The sequence below is a fragment of the Ochotona curzoniae genome, unplaced genomic scaffold (genome assembly GCF_017591425.1).
Source record: "Ochotona curzoniae isolate NIBS_2020 unplaced genomic scaffold, NIBS_Ocur_1.0 contig_1274, whole genome shotgun sequence".
Lineage (NCBI taxonomy): Eukaryota > Metazoa > Chordata > Mammalia > Lagomorpha > Ochotonidae > Ochotona > Ochotona curzoniae.
The window spans coordinates 3,807,278-3,824,925 of NW_024465023.1; the positions used below are offsets into that span (position 1 = coordinate 3,807,278).

Here is a 17,648-nt window from a genome sequence, read left to right on the forward strand (position 1 = left end):
CCCCCTCAGGGGGCATCCTAGCAGCAGGCTTTGGGGGAGGTAGTATTTCTGCTCCAGTTTGTATGCGCTGGGGGACTCAGTCAAATTACTTTGAGTACGCAGCAAAGCATGATAGATGAGCGGCGAGCTTCCGGACTCTGACAAATGCTGGCTCTTTCGATTGTGAACCATGGACACTGGGCAGGCCACCTCACCTAGCTGGACTTTTCTAAGTGGTATTTAGCGTTATCTCTCTGGGAAAGGTACTTAACAATCAGGAGGCAGTAAGCAATGATTGATCTAACCCTTATGGCACATCTATGAGGCTGTGACACTCTAAAGCCCATTTGACAGGTGAAATCATTGAGACTTCCAAGGATGCAGTCATTTCCCAAGGCCACAGGGCTGTTACACAGGCAAGAGGGTGGGCCAGGAGTCAAGCTCACGGCTGTCTGATGCAATACATGCCCTCAAGCCCACAAAGAGTCCAAGCTGCCAAGAACAGCCAGAAGACAAACCAACCCGCAGCCACTAACTTCAACCACATGCATGGAGCTTACGAAAGCAGAGAACTGAATTATGCCAATGCTGGGGAAAAAAACAAAAATGGAGCTCAAATTACAACTACAGGATGAGCTCAACTTTGCTACAACACTTATAGAAAAAGACTGAACCAAAGATATTTAAAGTAGTGATTTCTGACTAGCAGGATTAAGGGTGCCAATGCACGCATCTCCTTTGTAATGTTTTCCTACACTGTTGATGTGAATACAAACTTCCCTATAGGAAAGCAAGCAGGCAGCCCTGAGGGCCAGCTCCCTGGCCACACGGGCCCTCCAGCAGGTGCCTCTAGGGCTGCTTCCCTTCCTGCCGGCCCCTTCCAGGGCCTGCCCTTTTTGTCCTCTCTGTTTCTGTGCAAATCAGGCGGGGACAGATGCATGTTTATCTAATGAAGTTATCAGTGAAACTCTGCCAATTAACCTTGCTTTAGCTCGGGATCACAGCAACTTCTTAGTCACGAAATTGCCAACACCCCGTGGCTAATCCTTCCCAGCCAAGCCGCAACAATACCTTACCCATGGACAGCGGCCTTGCTCCCTTCCCGCTTCCAAACTTTCTATAACCAATTTCGCATGAGGCCATTACCTCCGCAACCTGGCCTCAAACCAAATTTGAACACAAGTCAAAGTCATGTTTTCCAAGATCGCTTGGCAAAGAAAATCTCCCTTAGTACTGTGTCCCATCTGGCCTGTGACGCGGCGGGTGGGTGGGGAAGGCGGGGGAGGGGAGATGCTGAGTTAATAGGCAGTGTATGCAAGGTGTGTGTGCAGGCAGCTGCGCAGGAGGCAGAGGTGTGTCTGTGCTGAAGCCTCCCTTTGAAAGGAAGCAGTGCCATTTGGGAGCTGTTGGTCTTACATCCACCACGCGTGACTGGCACCAGCCAGGCGGCGCCTTTGCTTGCTAGCTGAGTGGGTTTGCAGGCTATTTTTCCCTCCCCCTGCCTTGATGGACTTCACTTTCTCTGATTCCATCAAATTGACCCTCCTCTCCCCGGAAGAGAAGAGATGCCACATTTCCAAATAAGATAGTTCAAAGCACAAACGAAGGCCAGAATTCCAGGCCATCTGGACTGCCCCCTAAATGATCACCAAAGCACCTCCCACAGGTCCTTGCTTTGCACGGTTTTGCTGTAAAGGCAGGCTGGGCAAACTCTGACAAAATGCAATGGTAAACATTTCATCACGGGAGTTCATTGTTCTCACATAAACACACCAGATCATTCCATTGATTTTCTTCGAAACGCCTAACTACGGCTGCAGAGCGGAGACGGAACTGAACGTGTGCCAGGACAGGCAGCAGGTCAAGGTCTCCTGTCAAGCTGACCAGCAAATAGGATATTAACCAGCTCCTATAGGTGCACAGGAAGACGCTTCCTCTCTACTCAGGCAAATGCTTTAAGTTCTGCATTTCTTTGTTCATTCTCTTTTCTTTTTTAAAGATTTATTTTATTTTTATTGGAAAGGCGGATATACAGAGAGGAGAGACAGAGAGGAAGATCTTCCGTCCGATGATTCACTCCCCAAGTGAGCGCAACGGCCGATGCTATGCCAATCCAAAGCCAGGAGCCTCTTCCGGGTCTCCCACGGGTGCAGGGTCCCAAAGCTTTGGGCCGTCCTCGACTGCTTTCCCGGGCCACAGGCAGGGAGCTGGAAGGGAAGCAGGGCCGCCGGGATTAGAACCGGCGCCCATATGGGATCCCGGGCGTGCAAGGCGAGGACCTTAACCACTGCGCCACTGCGCCACCGCGCCGGGCCCTGTTCATTCTCTTTATTCCTGACCTACACAGTGAAAGCAAAACACTCTCGAGTCAGGTGATGTCGTCCTGCTCCACTGTCAGGTAACCACAGCAGACAGACAGATCACTGGATGCTAGAGCCATAGGTGGTGCGGGTCATAGGCTTCCCCTTCACAGCTGAGAAAACGGGCCCCAGAAGGGCTGTGGCAAAGGCTGGCAGCAAGAGGGGACCCAGACTTCACATCTCTCAATGTTCAGACTGCAGGGACTCATACTGAACAAGGCAACCTGAAAATGTCAATAAGAAAATTACTGAGCCCACACTTGCTCAAGTCTGGGAAAGTCAAATGCTTTCCATGGCCATAAGTATGCAGGGCACATAGGCCGCAGCGTACGCACATCCATCTGCCTGCGTGTTGACTTGCTGCCTCAGGCTGAGATGAAAACACCACACTTCAAAGGACAGATTAGCTTGATTTGATTTTTTTCACCATTCTGCTAGCAGGAGGGAAAAGTCCTGAATGTTACAGAGCGAGGATGGCAAGAAGGTAAGCTTTGCCACCTGCTGAAGGGTTTTAGATCTCCCTCTACCCCTTTGTTGGGCAGGGCCAGCCAGTCCCAAGCCAAAGAGCCTGGCAGCTGGCATACCTGTTCTCCCTAGCAGGCAGCATGATGTGCCATGTTTGCCTCTTGAGCCAATCTGCCCTCAGAGTTCTGCTCCCCGAGATTTGATTTGCTGAAAACAGCCAGAGGAGTGTAGCCTGAAGGCTCGGTGCCCTGTAGGGGCTAGCTTACTCCATTCTCTGTTGCTATAAAGAGAGCACCAGAAATGAGGTAATTCACAAAGAAAAAGCTGACTTTTGCCTGATGCTTCTGGAAGCCCCCAAGACTGTGCTAGCATCTCCTTGGCTTCTGGTGATGGCTCATGATGGAAAATGGACAGGGAACGGGACACAGGTTAAAAAACACACATGTGAAAGACGGGGGAGCAGTGCCAGGCTCTCCTCAACAATCCACTCTCAGGAGAAGGGCCCATTGCTGGGAGAACAAGCACAAGCTCAACACAACCAACCCGCTTCATCCATGAGGCCATTCCTGCGGGCAATGCCCCCAGAACCTAACCAATTTGGGAAGTCCTATCACCCCTCATCACTGGGAGACTGGGGATGACACTTGAAGATGGATTTTGGTGAAGACAGACTATATGCCAACCATGGCAGGGCAGGGGACTTTGCTGTGAGAAGAAGGTAAAATTGTGCAAGCAAGTCTCAGCTGGGCTTTGCCTGATGAACCTTGGGGAGCTGCTGCATGCACCCAGCTAAGTTGCCTGGAAGCGTGTGTGTGAAGCTCAAGAGGAGACTTGAGCATTTCCTGACCAGGGCATCCCCATCAGACCCAGAAAGAAATGGGGCCCTGGCTTGGCTCTTCCCCTTGAGTCTGTGCAGCGTGCACCGGGGCTGTGTTCTGCACGACAACCATGTCTATAGCCCTCCATGCCCTCAAGCAACTGCCTGCAAGAGACCCCGGGGAGCCTCTGTGTGTCACCCGCCCCTGGGAGGGACTCGCTCTGGCTCCTTGCCCTTAGCCTCTGGCCAGTGGCCTACACCTAGAGCCCCTCTACTTGGCTGGATCAATAGGAGTGATGGTGCACCGGGAGGTCAGCCTTTTGGCATTCGGCCCCTTGGCTCATTCCTTCACTCTACCCCACCCTGGGAGTGATCTCCTGACTTCTCATGCCCCGATCCACAGTCCAGGTGGAAGGACTCCCTTTATTTGGGCAGGGGCTCCCAACAAAAGCCCAGCTCCCCTCTCCACCCTGTACTTTTCCTCCTCTTTAACACCAGAGACAGCAATGAAGAGCAGAAGGCAGGCAGGCACGCCTTGGCACCAAGCCACCAGAGGACAGGGGGTTCCTGACTGCCTTCATACACCCTGCACTCTCTGAAAGGATGCTGTGAGAGAGGAGTTAGACTGGGTAGTAGGCAGTTAGGGTATTCTGGGTCCCCGAGTAAAAGAGAATTCCCCCACCATGTCTTGGATTCACCAGGGCACATGTTTCTTCCAAGGGACAGGGATGCTATTAACATACTTACTTGCTGAGAATAGCTGAATAGGATGTCTTTGGTAAATTATTAGGTTCAATTGGGATTCAGGATACAAAATTCAACAGTGGCCCTGAGATAAGTATCTCAGCAGGAATCAAGGTAAAATAGTGAGGAGCCGAAAAGTCCCTGACTTCTTGGAGGAGGCTCCAAAGGTCTGAGAAAAGTAAACTTGGTCTGAAAAAGAAGCAAACTCAAGGAAAATTGTGACAAAGAACTAAAAGAAACAGCAGTCTTATGATGTAATGGTCAGGAAAAAAAAAACAGCCCCTAACTTTATTGTTTTATGATTCTATTTGTACCTATTCATAAGCTATTTTTCAAAATGCTGTGTAAGTGATTTTGGCCTACAAAAGACAGGTGATGTAGCGACTTGGTACGGATGTGTCACCCTCCTGCGTGAGGAACTGGCCTCCATCCCAGTGCGCTGGCATCTGAATAAATCCTCCTGCTTTTGCATCAAGCCTTGTCTTCGTTGATCATTGGGGAGACTCACTTTCTCGAGAGTCGGTAAGGCTGTCCTCACTTCGCGCGGCCTTACACTGCCACTATGGCAGAGCACTAGGGTCTTCTTTTTACTTTTCCTCCTGCCACTATGGCAGGGGGTAAGGGTCCTTTCTATCTCAAAACCCCCTCCCGTCGCTAGGACGGGAGTTTCTCTTCCCAACTTTTCTAATAAATCTTGCTTTAAAACTAAACTGTGTCCGCACGAAAATTCTTCTTTCTTGCGAGACAAGAATTTGAGGTTGCTGCCATACTCGGAGTCAAAAATCCTGCAACACTTGAAGGAGAAGCTTGGGGCATGGGTTCTGTCTGCAAAGACTACATGGTATACTCTGTAATGAAAGAGAACCACTGCAGGCAAGAACATAATATGCAACTGCCGGAGTCCAGGCTTGGGCGCCGACTGAGAAGGGCAAGGGCACCCACGTAGAGGAGCCCACCGGGGCAGCATGTGTGCCCGGGCAGGCCCCATTCTTTGGCATGTGAAACTATTTAGGAAACTAAACAAACATGGTGGAACATGCTGTAGGAGATTTTTTTTCCAGAAGGTTGCTTATTAGAAGCACATATTTGCTTCCTGAGGAATACAAACACAGCGAAGGAATGATTGGGCAGTTTTAGGAATTAGGAAGAATTATAATAGATCTCAAAAGGCTATAGGACAGGACCGGGGGTGAGGAACATTTTGGCTAACAATGAAGTTTATAAACTAGGTTGTTAGATGGTGGCAGAGGGTAAATGGTCTCCTAAGACATTGGTAAGAAAGAGTTAGACTTAAAAGCAGCAAAATTCACCCATGGTGACTTAGCCACTGTGGCAATCAAGAAGTGACTTCCTTTTCTATGAAAGTTTGTAAAACTTCCACTGAGTAATCTAGAACAATGTTAAGGGGCTGGGTTCGCATGCAACTCTATTGGAGAACGTGGGAAGGGGAACAGACTCCATCCCAAAGTGTCAGGAGATTGATGTGAACGAGAAGGGCTTGGCCAGTCATCAAAGTGGAGAAAGAAAATCAAAGTTGCCCAGGCCATCAGCGGAAGCTCTTGCAAAGATTAGCTGGGCTTAGCGGAATCCAGCATATGGCTCTCTTGGCAAACTTTTGGCCTCAGAGAATGAGGGGACCTCAAGCAAGATCTTTTATCAGGACAGCAAACTCCTCCCCTTTGGCTCCCTTGTCTTCCCAGACAACATAGCTTCTAGTGGAATCTGGCTTCTAGAGACTCGGCCCACAGGGGGCAGGTGCAGCCTTCCAGCCTGGCTGACTCATCACTTCTCGTGATTACAAGATGGCAGTCTGCTACCCAGACCAACCTGTGAGTCTACAAAGGGATGTCTGGAGGCAAAGATCCAAAGCATCCGTCAGCTGAGCTGCTAACTCTGGGAAAGAAAGACCACCAGGAATTGCCAAAGGCCGGTGGTCACCAGGCAAATCCATGCTCTGGCAGAAAACACAGCAGCCCCTTCAGCTTGCCCTGCGCTGCCTGCAGAGCCAAGCTGGAAGGTCCACTGTTGAAACACACCACTTGGACAGCCTCCCATAACCATCACGGATCTGCCCCACTCTGGGTGAGTGACGGTGACCCCGGCCACTGGCGAGACAAGATGACAAGATGACAGCTCTGACACTGGTGTTTCAACATGATGTTTCAGTGGCTGTTATTCATACAGTGCCTACGTGTTAATGATTCTAATCGTCGTTCCAATGTCAACTCAGCAAACGGCAGACCTGTCCCCAGTCTGGTTGTCACAGCTCACCAGTACTCTGGTGCAGCAAGAAACACAGGCCTACCAATGGGTGCTGAGTGCTGTCTCACTGAAGATATTCCCCCAGGATAAGCCAAGCCAGTCCACTCCGCAATGACAGCCTCGCTGCCCCGGGGAGGGCTCCCCTTCACACCGTAAGCAGCATAGAGTTTCGGGGAAAGCCTACTGTGGAGTCACTTTTGCCCAGATGAACTCATTGCACCACTAAAAGATGACTGGGAACTAGAAGGCAAGGCAGGGAAGGCAGGTGCAGGCTTCAACCACTGCTTAAACGAAGGACCCGGATTTTACTTTAGCCTTCAAAACCATACTGTGACCACAACAATGATAACTACGTGAGGTAATATAGATACCCATATGGGTAAAAGCTCGAGTTTTGGCTGTTCCACTTCTGATCTAGCTCCCTGCTTATGGCCTAGGAAGGCAGCAGAGCATGGCTGAAGTGCTTGGGTCACTGCACCTACATCTGAGACCTGAAGGAGGCTCCTGGCTCCTGGCTTTCCATCGGCTCAGCTCCGGCCATTGTGACTATTCGGAGAGTGAGCCAGCAGAGAGATCTCTCTTTGTCTCTCCTTCTCTCTGTAACTCTGACTTGTAAATAAAAGTAATCTTTTAAAAAATTGAAGCCATCCCCACTGCCCCCCCCCCGAGAAGCAGGTGGCAAATGTCTAGTAGGACGGCAGGCTTGCTGCAATCCCTCGGCCAGAGGGACAGGAGGCCCCGTGGAGGTCACAGTCTCACACACACCAGGACACGGCCAGCCTTTGTCAGCGTTGTGGTGATGGGGGAGAAGGTGCCACAGGCACACTGGGTATCCCCCCAGAAAGGTGTGGCAGCTCTCCACTGCCAGAATGCAGACCTGCTATGCCCCACTCTGAGCCCACCAGAGCAATCGCCAAGTGTGCACGTCACGTCCCATCAGCTGGCACAGTGGCCATCCAGGAGACAGCACTCAATACATGCCAAGGGAGTGACTGGAGGGGGGCGGGGGGCTGAACCCCCAGGTTTATGGAACTATATCATGAAGTAAATACATACACAAAATTGTTATTTATTTTTAAAGAAGAAAACATAATTTTCAAGCAGAAAAACCAGAAAAAAAAATATGAGAAATAACATGAAGCCGTTCTGTGCTGGCCTGACTCATCAATTACAAGTTGTGTGTGTGTGTCAGCTGCGCTGAAGTCCTTGACGCAGCTGCAGTCCCAGAGACCCTCACTAGGGGGCCATACTGGGTTAGCTTCAGCAAGGGGAGCCTGGCCTCCTTCCTTCGCAGTCCGCTCTGCAGCCTGCCCACCTTCGTGGGAACACTGGCTGCGTAGGGCCTTATTTGTCAAATGTCTGGGACCAAAAGTGCCCTTGATTTTGAAAAATTTGCACAAACTTTACCTACTGAGTATCCATAATAAAAAAAAGTTAGATTTGGAGCACGCGGGGCTTCGGATTTTCAGATTAGGGATGTTCAACTGACGGTGTTTCTAAAGACAGGAGTACCTATAAAGACCGGGGCATTTGCCAACTACTAGACATGGTACTAAAGAATCCACGTGCATCATCTCAGTTAGTCTTATTATCTGTTCACCAGGGTAGGATAGTTACCTTCACTTCTATTGATGAGACTATTTGACCTCAAAGATACTCAGTTACTAAGCCTCACTTACACAACATCCAGCAAAGACTAGATTCAAATCCAAGTCTGACGCCACGGCCACGTCCACACTCCGCAAAGGGCCGCCGGACCTCATACCTGGGCCTTCTCATTTCAACTGGCTACTGCCTTTTCTGCAGTGACTGATTTTCTGACAAGGGACAATAAACCCATATTCTAGTCTTCAGTAAAAATGCTGCAGAAGATTTTGCTTCATAGAAAATGACTTTATTGAATAAGAAGCTCTTCTTTCCTGTGTGAATGTCTCCTACCTAAGATATGTGTGCTGAGTACTGGAAAGTACAGTTGCCAAACTCAGAGTAACATTTGTTTCTGTGCTACTGCCTCCCAAACTACAACATACAAACAGATCACTTGGGAATCTTGTTAAAACACACACTGATGGACCAAGTCTGGGATGTGGCCCAGCCAGCTCCCAGTCAACGTTTATGTTGCTGGCTCATGGATCACACTTTCAGTATCAAGAATCTGGAAAATATTTGGGAGCAAAAATTGAGATTCTTTGGAATCCAAACTCAGATTCTCAGAGAGAATAACAGGTGTAGAACTGAGCACCCTTCATACAAACAACAACAAAAAGGAAAGCTGTCAAGAATCCTAAGAAGCGAGGCCTGCCACTTCACACCAATGGAAAAGTTTGCGGGGTACAATCTTGGTAGGTGTCCAACACTGATGCGCTTCTTAAAGATCCATTTGCCCAAGCAATGCACACATCATTCAAAGGTACTTCAGCAGCCTTCACAGCCCATCCACCAATATTACAGCTATCCAGGCCACCCAGCCTTGGTGATGTGACAGCACTGGGCCCAGCACGATCCAGTAACAGCTCCCAGGCACATGAAGAGGGCCTGGGCATGCTTAGGCGGGCAGAAGTCATCCCAGCTCTGAATAAAGAGCCCCGAGGTGCATAACAGGATGCACAGGACCGAATCGCTGTCCCCCTCATGCCATAAAGAGCTTTGGAGTTCTCAACATTTCTTGTTACACTAGTGGCAGAGAAACGGCACAGCTGGAGTAGGCACACAAAGATGGACTGGCACCTTTTAAACACAGCATTGTCAACTGGGTGCCCACCAAGGAAATACAAATGGGAAGCAAAGGGTACTTCTACAGGTTCATGGGCTTGGTGCAGTAGCCTAGTGGCTAAAATCCTCGTCTTGAATGTGCCAGGATCCCATATGGGTGCTGGTTCTAATCCCGGCAGCCCCGCTTCCCATCCAGCTCCCTGCCTGTGGCCCGGGAAAGTAGTTGAGGAAGGCCCAAAACCTTGGGACCCTGCACACATGTGGGAGACCAAAAGACGTTCCTGGCTCCTGGCTTCAGACTGGTACAGCACTGGCCATTGCAGCTGCCTTGGGAAGTGAATGAATGGATGGAAGACCTTCCTCTTTGTCTCTCCTCCTCTCTTTATATCTGACTTTCCAATAAAAAATAAAATAAATCTCTTTTTTAAAGTTCATGGAAATCATACTGAAAAAGAAGTTTATTTTGGTGAAAAAAAATTTTAATTCAAAATTTTTTACAAATTTATTTATTTAAATAAGCATTTTCTACAGGACCTTCTTCTAAATTTTTATTGGAAAGTCAAATTTACAAAGAAAGAGAGGAAGATCTTCTGTGCACTGGCTCACTCCGCAAGTGGCTGCAAAGGCAGGAGCTGAGCCAATCTGAAGCCAGGAGCCTCCTCCGGGTCTCCCACACGGGTGCAGGGTCCCAAGGCTTTGGGCCGTCCTCGACTGCTTTCCCAGACCACAAGCAGGGAGCTGGATGGGAAGCGGGGCTGCTGGGATCCAAACTGGTAACCATATGGGATCCTGGTGCTTGCAAGGCAAGGATTTAGCCACGAGGCTACTTGCACCAGGCCTTATAATTTTGTTTTTGAAAATTCATTTACCATGAACTTTTTGAAGGCCCTACACACACAGTTATATGAGTAGGTACACATGCATGTGCATATATAGTGAGAAATTGGCCTCACAATGCATTTTCTAGCCTTGTCCACATGACTGACTATGTCACCAGCCCCAAGGACCAAGCTATGGAGGATACAGGCAGTTCCCTCAGAATCCTCACAGTTTATCTGAGCTCTCCAAGAGGCCATGTTCTCAGTAGAGGCTCTCACATGCATTTTGTTCTTGATACACATGACAGTCCCAGAGAAGGGATCACTGTGACAAGCAGCAAAGTGGTCCTACACTGGACGTGTGGAGGATGCAGGGGAGCCAAGGGCTTGGAACTGCGGCCACAGAACATTTGAGTCAGTATCATGCAGCATTACCTGCAATTTGCTCCATGCTCATCCCGAGTCCCACCCACCGTGGAAGCCACAATTGTGACTGTGTGGCAGGGGTACCAAAATCAAAGCCATGGAGACTTACATTCCCCTCCTTGTCGAAGTCCGGTGGAAGTAGCTTTACAAAGTTATCTGGGAACACTCCTCTTCTGCCGTTGAGCTCTCCTTCCCACCAGCCTACATCGATGCAGTCCTAGGAACCAGAAGAGCAAGTCAGAAATGGGGGCAACCTCCAGTGAGGGCTGTCACCCCTTCCCCGGAGCATGGCGGCCACTCCCCCAAGCTGGTGTTGACTTAATAGCGGTTACTGAACAAGCACAAAGTCAGAAAGGACACGGAGAGCTGCAGCAGGTCAGAGCTGCCGACAGGAACGCGAAGCCATGCCCACCACACACTCAACACTCAGGCACACCAGTGGGAGCTACAGTCTAGTCAGAGCGACCCCCAATAACCCCCATGAGGCTTGCCCTAAGCCCTGGTTCCTGTGCTTGCCAGTATGTGCAGCAGACTGGGCCAGTCTAGGCCACATCCCATTCAGCTCTCTTATATATCAATGGGCGTTGGAACTTAGTTCAACCCAACCAACCCCACCATTCAGGCCACACTCATGCCAGCAGGTGCCACTGCCTGTCTAGCCAGGCCCACCCCAGTCCTGGTTCTCATGCTCACCAGTGGGAGTTGAAACCCATCAGAGAGGTGCCCACAGCCGCCCTACTAGGCCCACTTCAGTCCTGGATCTTGCATTCTCCAGGTGGCTCTACAGCCTAGCTTCACAGAATTTGCCCCCGTACCAGCATCCGCCAGCTGGTGCTGCAGCCCAACCAGCCTGCTCTTCCTCTGGTCTACGCACACAGTGGCTACAGTTGATTGCCCAGTCTGGCTCTCTCCTAACCCAGCTCACATGCAGGCCAACAGGCATTGTAGCTCTGCCTGGCCTGCTCTGCTCTCCATCCCAGCTCTCATGTTCACCAGTGGGAACAGTGACTCAGCAGGGGAGTCCCTGCTAGCCTCACACATCTTGCACCCCGCCCCTCATGTCTCATGTGTGCTGGTGGGTGTTGTGGCAGAGTCTGGCATGGCACACCTCTCTTTGGCAGGTGCAGTTGCCTGGCCTGGTGTGCGCCAGTTCCAGTTTGTGCTGGTGGTGCTACTGCCTAACCCAGCCCAGCCTGGACTGCCCCCAGTCCTGGCCCTAGTGTGAACTGGCTGATGTTGAGGCCCAACCCAGCCTGTTCTGCACCACGTCCTGGTTCTCACACCTGCCAGTGGGTGTTATGAACTGGCCCAGCCTGGCCCACCCACAGACCTCACCCACACAAATGCCAGTGGACACTGTAACCTGGCCAGGTCTGGGCTGCTCCCAGTCTTGGTTCCTACACTCACTTGCAGGGATTGTGTCTGACAGAGTTCTCCAAGCTCCTCTGTCAGCTCTCCTCCCAGTGGCAGTTCTCGCACACACTGGAGGGTCCTTGGCCCAGACTGGCTTAGTCTCCCTCCTGTCTGGGCAGGAATAGCCTGAACCACCCCACACCCATTCTGGTTCTTACTGTTGGGTACTACAGATCAGCCATACCTGGTCCATATCCAGATGGAGCTCTCACAAGGTTCAGCAGTACCAAGACCTAGTCCAGCCCATTCTTTACCCTCCCTGGCTCTCACAAGCATCAGTGGGTGCTGCAGTCTAGCCCAGCCTGGCACACTCCAGTCCAGTCCACACCCATGCTGAAGGACACTGCAGTCATGTCCACCCCAAATCGCCGCCCTCATCCCAGATCTAGCACTCCCACAACCCAGCCGGGATGTCCTCTAAGCTCCCAACCAGATCCATTTCCAGTCACAGATCTGGCACATGCCAGTGGTTGCTCTGACCCAGCTCGACATAGTCCATCTTCCGTCCTGGCCTCTGCCATCAGATGCTGCAGCCTGACCTATCCCTGCCCACCCCTAGTCCCACTGGTGGGTGCTGCAGCCCAGCCAGGCTCAGTTTGCTCCCATCCCTGGCTCATGCAAACTGGGAAGGGTTAAATAGCCTAGCCTGGTATGACCCACACTCTAGCCTGACTCCTGCACACACCAGTGAGCTAAGGTTGGCCTGACCCTGCCTGGTTAGCCTCCCTGAAGAATCAACCCACACATTTGCTGATGGGTGGGACTACCTTGCCGGCCTGACCAACTCCCAGGCCTGAGCTACATGCTCACCAGCAGGAGCTGTGGCCCACCAGGGGAGTTAGCCAATTTCCCTCACCAGGACACACCCAGACCCAGATCTGACCTTTGCTGGCAGGTGCCAGCCCTTAGACGGCACTGTATGTCCCCTCCATCCAGACTCTTGTATGAGCTGGTGGATGCTGTGGCCTGGCCTGCCCCACATTCTATTCTTGGGTATGCCTATGGGTGCTGCAGTCTGTACCAGCCTGGCCTACTGCCAACCCCAGTACCCAAGAGTGTTGGAGGGTTCCATGGTCATGCCTAGCTCAGCCTGTCACCACTCCCAGCTCTTATGCTAACCAACAGAAATTGCAGTTCCACTGGAGTGGACCCACATATCCCCCACAGAATCTGCCCCCAGACCTGGTTCTCTTGTGTGCTGGTTAGTCCCATGGCCTAGCCTAATGTGACTCATGCCCTGGTTCAACACTCACTGGTGGGTACTGTGATCTAGCCCTGTCAGATGAGCTCCCCAGTCTCAGCTTCTGTGTGCACTGGTGGGTGGTGGTGGGCGATGTTCAATGCTAACCAGCCCAACTCAGGCACGTACATCACTTTGACGCAAAAAGATCCTCCAGCTTCTGCTCCTCCAAACCGCTCAGTCATAGCCCCTTGCTCACCTGCAAGTACAGTGGCCTTGTTGGTGGAAATCCCCCCAAAATCATCCTTCACCTGTAACAAATGTATTCCCTCCACAATCCTCTCTCTCTCTCACATCCCCATTCCCCCTTCCCTGAGCAGGCCACAGACCCCGTGCCTGGGAGCACGTGGGTTCCCCAGCCTGGTCATCCCAAGCCCAGCCTTCTGGTGGGGTGGCATGCTGGCCTGCAGCTCTGCCTGCCCACCCTCGGAGACCAAGGTTCCCAGACCCTGTCCTCTGCACACGTGCAGGTCTGGGACCTTCCTCTCTACTTGCCTGGGACACAAGTGCGTGTCCGAGACCCTAGGTACGGCCCACGGGCACCATGCTAGCTGGGGCCTTTCTCTCTCCTCTCCCATCCTGTCCTTGGGAATGAAGCCCGTGCACAGTCTCAGGCCCACTCATCCCGTTCTTTCCCTCGATGCAGCGTCCTCATCTTCCGAGCCTAACTTCAAATGCACCTTTAGATAAAGGCGAGTCTTGTGAATGCTTTATCTTTCTCTAACACTCAATATCATGTTGGCACTTCATGATATTCCATTCCACAAAAATCTACCCGAAGCCAAATGCAAGCTCAGTTCTGTAAGCACCAGACCAACAGAACACATGGTCCCTGACTCCAGCGAGCTGAGAGAGGCACAGGAAAGCAGAGACAATATTCTACTAAGTCCTTCCGGATAACAGCACTCTGCCACAAGAGGAACGATCCATTAACAGCTTTTGAAATAATGTTGAATCTGTTCAAGTATGCAGGATTTGCATACAGAGACTGGGCTTTCCTCCACATTCACTCAGATCATGGGAGACATAACTACATCTGCAAAAGACATACAAATGTGTTTAGTGCTGTGTTTCAAACTTTCCAAATGGTGCAAATCCAAGTTTTTCCTTAACCTTAAACACACACACATACATGAGAGAAAGTTAGTTCAAGAATCTTTTTGCTGGGCCCGGTATGGTAGCCTAGCAGCTACAGTCTTTGCCTTGAATGCACCGGGATCACATATGGGGGCCAGTTCTAATCCCAGAGGCTCTGCTTCCCACCCAGCTCCCTGCCTGTGGCCTGGGGAAGCAGCTGAGAACAGCCCAAAGCCTTGGGACCCTGTACCCGCATGGGAGACCCAGAAGAGGCTCCTGGCTCCTGGGTTTGGACTGGCGCAGCACCACATTGTGGCTACTTGGGGAGTGAACCAATGGACAGAAGATCTTCCTCTCTGTCTCTCCTCCTCTCTGTATATCTGACTTTGCAATAAAAATAAATAATTCTTTAAAAAAGAATATTTTTGCTTTATTTGTGAGAAAACAAAATTAGAAAAATTCTAATAAGCAAAAGCCTATCCAGAATAATGCGAGAACTTAAGCACGTGTGCAGGGGAAAAGAGCGTACAATGCTCCCCGACCCCTCCCACCTGCCCACGGGGAGAGCTGCGGGCTCCTGCGGCCCCTGCAGGAAAGCACCAGCGGGGCTAATCACCGTGTAAGTGGAAGCAGGAAGGGAAAGCACGCAGAGAACACGCCTAACTGTTCCGATCAGCATAACAACACAGACAGTGCGGGCCCTGGACCCGATCCACGCTGCCAACGCTGAGAACTGCCAGTGCGGCTGAGCCTAATGAGAGAGTGGGAGCGCCTGCTGCAGGCCAAAAAGCGGGCACAGGGTCAGGGGGCCTGCAGTGGCATGGGGCTTGCTCAGAACCAAGGCTCCCACCTCCCCCCCCCCCCCCCCCGCAAGCAACATTAGATAACTGAAGGGAAACAGGACTAATTCTGACAGTAAAATGCAAAGTGAAAATAAGTCTTTTCAGCAAAGCAGACAAAAGAGCCAGGCTTCTGACGGCAGTGATGGGAGGAATTATTTGTATAAGGGCTGTGCTTGCAGAAGTGTAAAATAACAGCAAATTCAATTCATTCACTGAGGATCTAAAATGCACACGCTAGGAGAGCAATCCAGGGGAAGAAGCAAAACACCATGTTATCATGGGAGCCGTAGGCTTGGGCCCAGGGGGAGAAGCAGAGGCAGTAACTCCACCTGGTAAAGGAACCCAGCAGGAGGGCCAGGTTCGGCTGAAAGCAACTGGAACCAAGCAAAGCTGGACAGCCTGGAAGGAACAATCGAGAAAGGTGGAAGAGCTGGATGAGCAAGTGTGAATGGAGAGAAGACAGGTGTGCAAAGGTATAGAAAAAGAACACTCAAACATTGAGGCCTAGGGGTAGGCCTCTGGCCTAGCAGCTATGATGATGCCCAGGACCCCAGCATCTCACATCAGCATGTCAGCATTTCAGTCCTGCTTGTACTTGCACTTTCAGCTCTCTGCTAATGAATGGCCTGGGAAGAAGCAGGTGATGGCCAGGGACTTTGGTCCCTGCCACTCACACGGGGAACACAGACTGAGCTATCATCTTCCGGCTTCAACCTGGCCCAGCACCAGCTACTGTGGATATTTGGAGAGTCAATCAGTGGATAAAGGATCTTTTTCCCACTCTGTCCCTCATAATGAAGATGAATTATAAAATTCAAAAAGAGGCATTGGAACGTGGAGGCAAGACCCCTAATCGATGCCTATCCAATAATGTTGTAAAGCAGGAAGGCAAGATGGCACCTCTAAGTGTCAAGGGCAGAATGGAGGGGCAGGTGGTCATTGACTGGTGAGGGCAGAAGGTCACCAAAGAGGCAGTGGGCCTCCCCAGGGAGGACAGAATGAGCTGACTGAAGGCAGGGCAACAAAGCAGGATTTGACTAAAGATGAAAGAGTGTGGCCCTAAAACCTGTAATTTATTTCCAAGCCTGCCCATTGTTAATAATCACATCACTCACTATAGGCGCAACCTGAGACAACGGTCACTGTAGCAGATTCTCAGATTCCAATGATGCGAATGGCAGATGAGAGGATGGTCTCGGAATGAGATGGGAGGTGACAGCAAATTCAAGAGCTTTTGCAGCTGAAAGCTTCTGAAAAAATGACACTCAGAAATAAGCTGTATTAGCAGGCGAGTACAGGATAGGCGACCTGGACCTGCAGCACGAGCGCAGGAAGATAAAGTTTACTTCTGACACAAAATGACCATTCTTCTGTCATCAAGTCTCAGAATACTCCGAACGGTTCCTTTTGTGCCTCATCGCCAGGCAGGCACTAGAGTAAATTAGGATATTTTTTCCCTTATCAAATGTAACATGCCACTTTTCTGTGACAGGAAGGCCTCATAAGGGCCCTGGGTGTCTTGGAGCACCCCAGTCCTGCATGCTCGCAGGGCACCTGCTGCCACAGTGCTAACAGTGGAGAATTCTGGGTCGCCAAGCAGCCAGGGCCCTTCTGGCCGGGCATGTTTCCGAGGAGCTCAGAGACAAAGATGCCAGACAGTGTGAGCCAGACGGTCGCCAGGCTGCCCACGAGGGACAAACACTCTGATCTCAGCCTCCTGCTGCACAGCCAAACCTTCACAGGGCATACAGAGTGGCACACTGCCACTTGCCGTGGCTGTCATTTCTCTGTCAGTGGGGACTGGCCCCAGCCAGGTTGCCTGGGGGAAGGTAGGCCACACCGCGTCTCCACCACGCTCACATACATTGCTCACGCAGCCCGTTCCATTTCCAGGTGGCACACGGAGCACGCCCTGGGAATTTTTTCTTTTTTTAATTTCCATACCTGGCCTGGCCTCCACACCAACAAAATCACAGTGTTGCTGGGCATGTGTGACATGTGTTTTTAAAAATCCTAGGTCACTCCAAAGTACAGGCTGATTAAAAAGTAACTCAGATCAGTACTTCTCAGGAAAAATAAAAACTTATATAACATACACATATAAATTATATATAATTTCAATGTGCTTTCTCACCTGGGGATTTTGTAAAGATGCCAATTTGGATTCAATAGGTCTAGGATAGATCAGAGAAGCCAATGCTGCCACTGTGTGGTCCATACTTTGGACTAGCAAGGTGCTTGAAGATAGTAAACTGAGGGGTTGGTGTGGTGGCACAGCACACGAATTCTCTGCCTGTGGTGCTTCATGCCAAAAGAGTACAAGTTCATGCCCTGGTTGCTCCATTTCCAATTCTACTCTCTGCTCATGGCATAGGAAAGCAGTGGAGGATGGCTCAAGTGCTTGGGCCCCTGAACCCGCCTAGGAGACCTGGAAGAAGTTCCTGCTTCCTGGCTCCTGGCTTCAATCTGGCTCAGCCCTGGCTGGTGCACCCA

At 50.9% G+C, this 17,648-nt stretch overlaps 1 protein-coding gene across 3 annotated transcripts in view; it reads right to left on the reverse strand.

The window, feature by feature from the left end:
* SH3KBP1 (SH3 domain containing kinase binding protein 1) overlaps positions 1–17,648 on the reverse strand; it is a 305,428-nt gene that overhangs the window by 56,190 nt on the left and 231,590 nt on the right. For all 3 annotated transcript variants that reach the window (XM_040997748.1, XM_040997739.1, XM_040997757.1), the window contains one exon: positions 10,693–10,800. In XM_040997748.1, the coding sequence (XP_040853682.1) occupies positions 10,693–10,800 (108 nt within the window). The remainder of the gene's footprint in view (positions 1–10,692; positions 10,801–17,648) is intronic.